This window comes from Callospermophilus lateralis, chromosome 7 (assembly GCF_048772815.1).
Source record: "Callospermophilus lateralis isolate mCalLat2 chromosome 7, mCalLat2.hap1, whole genome shotgun sequence".
In the NCBI taxonomy this organism is placed as follows: Eukaryota; Metazoa; Chordata; class Mammalia; order Rodentia; family Sciuridae; genus Callospermophilus; species Callospermophilus lateralis.
Genome location: NC_135311.1, coordinates 14498867 through 14505929, shown reverse-complemented (window position 1 = coordinate 14505929; position 7063 = coordinate 14498867). Strand labels below are relative to the sequence as shown.

The 7063-nt window shown below is 46.9% G+C and overlaps 1 protein-coding gene across 1 annotated transcript; it reads right to left on the bottom strand.

Moving 5' to 3' along the window:
- Positions 1-4576: 4576 nt before the first annotated feature.
- Positions 4577-6238, bottom strand: LOC143404606 (transcription factor E3). Its single transcript, XM_076862751.2, is given in 3 exon segments — positions 4577-6011; positions 6013-6106; positions 6109-6238. Coding segments are annotated over 3 exon segments (1659 nt in total).
- Between the last annotated feature and the right edge of the window lie 825 nt (positions 6239-7063).

Sequence of the window (7063 nt, the reverse complement as noted above, 5' to 3'; positions counted from 1 at the left end):
TTTGAGGGGAGAAATAAGGAATGTCCACGCACTTTTGCCCCTTTCAATGCTTTTTTCACTCAAATTACTCAATATAATTCCACTCTATATGTTCTTAATCCAGAAAACGACAATCCTTAATATTAGGCACTGCAATAGACATAATCAATTCACTGCAAACAATTTTAGATTAATCAATTCACAGCAAACAATTCTAGATTAATTCTAAGCACTATAAACACACTTAATCATGACAAGCTAATGACAGATTTTTTTTTTTGTATGCTAAGTTTAAAAGTCTTAAACCTTAGGCTTTATGTCCAGCAGATGTACACTCACTTAGATCGCGATGACCAGGTCCGGAAACAAGGCAGGCTTTTCCTGGTGTGGAGTGAAAAAGGGGCTGAGGAGAGGGTCCTAAGGAGAAATTGTGGCTCTCACCAGGGTCCAGAGGAGGCGGTAGGGTTTGAAGAGTGGTGAGGATCATGCAGAGGATCAGGAAACAATGACAAGTGATGGGATGTCAGGTCCTCATCAGGCTCTCCAGCTTGAGTGCATCCTTGTTTCCGCTGGCTGAATCCCTGTTCATCAGCTCTATTATATATACTAAATTTGGGGGCTTTTGACCCCCCTTTCAATCTTTATCAGCTATCTCGAGACTTCATTTACCCTGGAGGCAGAAACCTCTGGTGTGGTGATCTCCACCCTGATCTTCTTGCCTTTCCCTCTTATCAGGTGAGGACAGACTGCCAGGGGACTTCTCTCTGTTTATCAGGGTGAGGGGAAGTAACTTGTCTGAGGCCACACTGGAGAGCTCTGTGGATGTACCTGGTGAGACACAGGTTTCAAACTGGAGTTTTTAAAATGGAATTGCTCAGGCTCAGGCCTAAGGCCATCCTCACACCTTTTCAAGTCCCTTTCTGATCTGGTGGCAGAAACAGTTTCAGACAATCTGCCTCCATCTCAGTTTCTCAGATTTTATCTAAGTTCCTAACTAGATGAGAGGGCTTGCCAAGTGGAGAGGTTAAGGAGCCATCTGCTTTTCAATATCATCAGTCATCATTTTTGGTTGCCAATGAGATATGCCCGATTTCTGTCTGTATGGACCCTTCAGACTCTGGAACAGCAAGAGCTGTGTGCACTTTCTTACTGTTTCTAAGAAGCATTTTCTGTAAGTCTGAAGTCCACACAAAACTATTGAGGGCTTCAGCTTTGGGAATATAAAAATCAAGTAAAGACCCACAGGACTTTGTGACTTTGCAACCACAGGGCTCCTCGAAGTACATAATTAATCTGCTTATATGAAGGAAGGGCAAGATGGAGAAACAAGGAATGGGTAAGGAAATGGAGAATATAGCTGCATTAAGTCTTGAATATAAGGAAGAGAGGAAACAGAAATAGACTCTGATTTCAAGGAACTTGGAGTTGTTAGAATTAATTAGACATGTATAATATTATGATCCAAGGTTTAAAGGTTTAAATACTCTAAAAGAAGTGCACATAAAAGAAGAGTTCCAAGGAATTCATACATTAGAGAGATGTTGAGTAAAGAGAAGCATCTAATGCCTGCCCATCTTGTTGAAATAGAGTATATTGTAAATCAGAGTAAATGCTGGTATTTTAGAAGTTGACTAGGTCCTCCTTGTGAAAAATATTCATTTACAATCCATATTTTTGGTGGGTGTAGTGATGTTCACCTGTAACACCAGCAACTCGGAAGATTGGGCAGACCCTGTCTCAAAATTAAAAACAAAATAGAACAAAAACAAGCTAAAGAGAACTGGGGATGTAGAGCACTAGTAAATTTTCCCTGTATTCAATCCCCCATACCAAAAAAAAAAAAAAAAAAAAAGAAGAAGAAGAAGAAGAAGAAGAAGAAGAAAACGAATGATAAATTCTTTTCTTGAACACTAGAAATAAAAGCTATCAGTCTGAAAATATTCCCTAGTAAAGCTTTATTTCTTTCTGTTTTTCAAGCCTCTTTTATACTATGATGTCTTCTCATTGCTCTACTTATTAACAAACAAGGTAAAGAAACTAAATGATGGAATTGAACTGTAAGCAAATATGATACCAAGAATAATCCAAATCAGATATTCATTAGAATACCCTTAACAGAAAGGTGGGCCTGTGTTTTAATTTTTGAGCTCTTGAAGACCAAAATCCTTCAAGCATGAAAGTAATTATCCTCTATAGTAGCCAATATTCAAAATGGCCACTAATGATTCTTTCTCCTAGTATTTACACCTTCCTATGGTCACTTCTCACAATGAATAGAGATTACCTGTGTAACCAAGTGGACATTGTAGAAATAATGATAAGACTTCCTATGTCATATTGCAGTTTTTCTACCTTGTCATCTCTTTGATCACTTACCTTGGGAGAAGCTAGCTCTTTTGTCATGAAGACTCTCGAATTGGAGAAGACTACGTAGTGAGGAACTGTGGCGTTCTGACAACAGCATATTAGTGAGCCTCCTTGGAAATGGATCTTCTTGTCCCAGTCAAGTAATTCTGGCTGAAGTATTGATAGCAAATTCATGAGAGACCCCTAAGCTAGAAACATTCAGCTAAACCACTTTTGAATCCTGTCCTATAGAAAGTATGGGTAATAATAAATGTCTACTGTTGTATAAAGTTGCTAAGTTTGGGAGTAATCTGTAATAGGATAAATAACTATACACTAGAAAGAAAGAAATATTTGATGAATAGAAGCAAAATTTAACATTACCACAAAAAAAAACTTTGCTGATCAGTTATATACATTTATGCAGTAATCAGCAAAAAGTACTTGACAAGTACATGACTTACCTTGTGCATGCCAGTATAAGGCATTGTATTTGAAACAACCCAATTATGCCTGTGGTTAATTTATCTTTTGTAATTCTTATCTCTGTAAGGATGAAGCAAGCTAATAGGTGTGAAAAGAATTTGAAAGCTATAAAACAGGTATTACTGTTTTTATTTTGCTATAAAGACAATTGAAGTAGAAGTGGAGAAGTCACAAAGAGATGATCTTATTTGTCTCCAATTAGCTTTTGTCTGAAAAGTAGGTGCCTAATAATATAGTCAAAATACTAATTGTACAAACTACTAATGAAAACCAGTCTGGTCCTCTTCTCCTTAGGCCAGAGACAGATGATTCTAGGGAGGGTTTTGCTTGGCCCCAAATCCAAAAAGGTGAAAAAGACCAGTAATTTAAAATCATTCATTTATTTGTTAATTTATTAGCTCATTATTTCAAAGTTAAAAGTGCATCAAACACGCCTAGCATTTTATTATTTTAATCACAAACCTACAGACCCCTCAGTACACTCTCCTTGGGACCTGGCCCCAGCAATCCAAAGCTGATGACCTTGGGTATAGTCAGCAGGAGAGGTGGGGATGGGTAAGAAGTGTCTCTTGATAACTCTGAAATGGGGGGAATCCTCCAAATGAAGAACTGAGTGGGGGCCAGAGGTTGGGGATAACCTAGCTTATGAGTAGGGGGGACAATAAAAAATCAGCTAAACAAATGAGAGAGGGTACAATACATTTTTGCAACCCTTCCTCCAAGCCTCTGCCTTGTAGGGGAGACTTTTTCCTGGGCAGGGATCTCCCTGGAGGGGCCCCTTCCTTCACCCTGTTCTACATTTTGAACAACAGCACTGGGGTACTGGACACCTGGTCTGGATCCCCACTAACCCCATCATCTCCCCATACTTTCCCTAAAGGAAGAAGACAAGACTCTACCCAAGGGTAGAGGCTTAACTCTCACTCCAGATGTAGGTTGGAAGAATAAAACTGTAGGATTTCAAGATCTGTCCTCTTCCCTAAGAGCAGAGTCAGCTCAGAGCCCTCCTAGGTCAGGTCAGGTTGGTCCCAGGTTAAGGTGGGGAACTTAAGTACTGCTCCTCCCTGCTGAGTGGAATGCTTGCATGAGATGTTGCTAAGGGTTAGGGTAGGGCTGTGGTCTTCAGGTGGGATGGCCTGCTCCTACTGACTCCTCCACACCTGAAACACCTGTGCTGGACCCTTCCTATAGGGAAGGGATAGAATGGGGCCTGGCCTCCATTCCCTCAAGTTCCCATGGGAAGGGGCTGGGTCATGTCCTCACTTCTATTCCTTGTTTGGACAGCGCAGGGTTCATGGGGAAGGAGATGGGCTTAAACCCCCCAGGGGTGGGACCTCCTCTTCCAGTGACAAGATGGGATAGACTGGCAGATCCCAGGGAAGGGATGGAGCAGCATCCTGACATCTCCTATTCCCAGGAGACCTGGTTAGGACAGTCTTTAGGGAGCAGAGGTGGGACTTCATCCTGTCTCCTTTGGTCTCCTGGTCAAGGGTAGGGCCCATAGAGCAGCGACAAGGCTGTGATCCCCAGCAGACAGACCCTGATCTCACAGCCTTCTCTCCCCGAAATACCTGCACTGGGCTATGCCTTTGGGGGAAGGGGCAGACCCTCACAGTACTCCTCCTCCTTGACTATTATAGGGGTGGAGCCTGATCACATCTCCACTTCCCCCCAAATTCCTGGGCAGGGCAGTCTCATGGGAGGGTGGAGAAAGGCAGGGCCTCATCCTGACTCCTCCTCCTTCCCTGGGAGGGGTGAGGCCGGATCAGGACTCTTCCTCCATGCCGAAGCTGCTGCCCTGGCTGCTGGCCTTTGAGACAGCCGGGGATACTGAAGAAAGCAGGGGGTCAGAGGCAGCCCCCGACAGTCCTCCCACCACCTCCTCCTTCTCCTCCATCAGAATGTCCTCCAGCTCCAGGTGGAAGGGGTCTCCCAGGTCCCCCAGGTGGTCACTGGAAAAATGCAGGTCCAGAAGAGCATCTGAAGGTGGTTCTGGGGGCTGCTGATGGGAAACATTCTGGGCAGGTCCCCCTGCTACATGAAATGCTGCTGTGCCTGGCCTGCCCTCCTCCTCAATGTCCAGCTGCTCTGGCTTGAGGCTGTCAGAGGCTGAAGTCGTGGTTAGGGAGAGCAAACCATGGATCTGGGCCTGCAGTTCTAGCTCCTGAATTCGAAGTTGCAGGATGCGATTGGCTTGCTCCAGGGACCGATGTCGACTTTCCAGATCTTTGGAGCGCTGTTGCTCCTTCTGCAACTTTCGGATATAATCCACAGAGGCCTCCAGGATGGTGCCCTTGTTCCAGCCCATCTCTGGGTCATTGGACTTGGGAATGAGGGTGCCCAACTCCTTGATCCTATAGTCAATGTTGAATCGCCTGGGTCGCTCAATCAGGTTGTGATTGTCTTTTTTCTGGTGTTCCTTCAACAGGGCCTTTGCCTGGGTTCCAGAGATCTCCTGTTTGATGTGAGGCAGCTCAGCCGGACAGGAGTTGCTGACAGTGATGGCTGGCGAGGCCACACCCTGATTACTGTACACATCAAGCAGATTCCCTGACGCAGGCAGCGAGCTGGGGAGCTGTAGCCCTGCGGTGCCTCCAGGCAGGTAGCTGAGCATCTCATCACTGGAACTGGACTCCAGGCTGATGATCTCATCAATGTCATCATCAGTCTCGGTCTCTGAGCTGGACCCGGTGGTGAGCAGTGCCATGGGGCTGTTGGGAGCGCTGCCTGTGGGACCAGTAGCGTGAGCAGCCTCAGGGGCAGGCAGCGGCTGGGCACTGGTGGGCCCTGGTGGTGGGGTGAGGGCCTGGGAAGCCAGCTTGGGCCCAAGTGTAGTGGACAGGTACTGTTTCACCTGCTGCCGGCGTGCCTGCTGCAGGTGCTAGCGCGTTGGGTTCTCCAGGGGGGTCTGTACCTTGAGCACCTCGCTGGGCACCTGAGCAGGGAGTGGACGGCCCAACGTGTGGCCCGCAGCAGAGACGCCAACCACAGAGATGGCGGGAGAGGTAGGTGCAGGACTGGGGAAGGAAGCAGCCGCAGCCTGTTCGCGATGCTCAGGCCTCTCCTGCTCCTGTGCCTGGGCCCGCCGGACTTGTTGCCGCAGCAAGGCCCGGTATGAAGAAGATGACGACATGGCAGGGGTCCTGGAGCCCCCTGCAGAAGACGATGTAGAGAGTGTAGCTGGATGGTTGGTGTGGCCTGGAGCGTAGGGGTAGGGGTTGGCTTTTGAGCTCGTAGAAGCTGTCAGGATCAAGGATGTTTTCTAATTCAACGTCAGCAACAATCCCGGATTCCGAAGCAAAGAGTTCAGGCTGAGCAGCTGGGCCCAATCGGCCGGCCTGCGCTCCTCCAACAGCACGAACACGGCTCGAGGGCCCTCCTTGTTGGCCTCTACGCCTCCCCGAGCTGGCTCGGCAGCGTGAGACATGACGCCCGGCCCCGGACAAGCCCTGCCAGGCCGGTCGGGCCTCGGCCTGGTCCCCCTAACAAAATAAGAGTCCCCCCCCCGCCCCCCCCGCCGCCTCCTCCTCTGCTAAGCCACCGAGCTAGCTCTGCGCTGGCGGGCGGGCGGCGAGAGATGGGATGGGCCTTGAGTCATCCCCTGCCCTGAACGGACCCACATCCCCCAACACCTAACCCCTGACGACTGACCGCACTCCTCCCCCTTGTCCTCTTCCCCCTCCCTCTCAATAAATATTTTTAAAGAACCACTAAAATTCCCAGGGCAAAAAAAAGACTTATAGTCTGATAGAGGAGAAAGACAAGATTAAAGGCGGGAAAAAAAAACAGGTGAAGCACATTGCTTAGAGCAAAAGAGAAAACTCATCTTGTGAGATTGGAGAAAGTGAGAAAAGGATGATGTGGGGATGTGAGCTGACGAACTAAAAAATTCTGGGTGATCTTAAACTTCTCCATCAAGGTGGCATGTATCATCACTGGAAAAGGGAAGAGAGAAAAGGTGGGGGTGAATGGTAAAAGTCACTTCAGTGAGAAGTGTGCTGGAGAGAAAGTGTAAGTTGAACACGTATGTCTGCAGTGAAGCTTGATTTAGGATTGGCTGACAAGTAATGTCAAGCCTTTATCATGCTTTGGGGGAAGAGGTTGGGGGCTGAGGTTATATTTCCATAGCACTCTTCTTGTCACGTGGTCCAAGAAATCATTTGTCCTGGGAGTTTTGTCTGGGAAATGTCAAATCAGCATTTCATCCATATCTTTGAATATAATGTATACACAAAATTACACCCGATCTTCT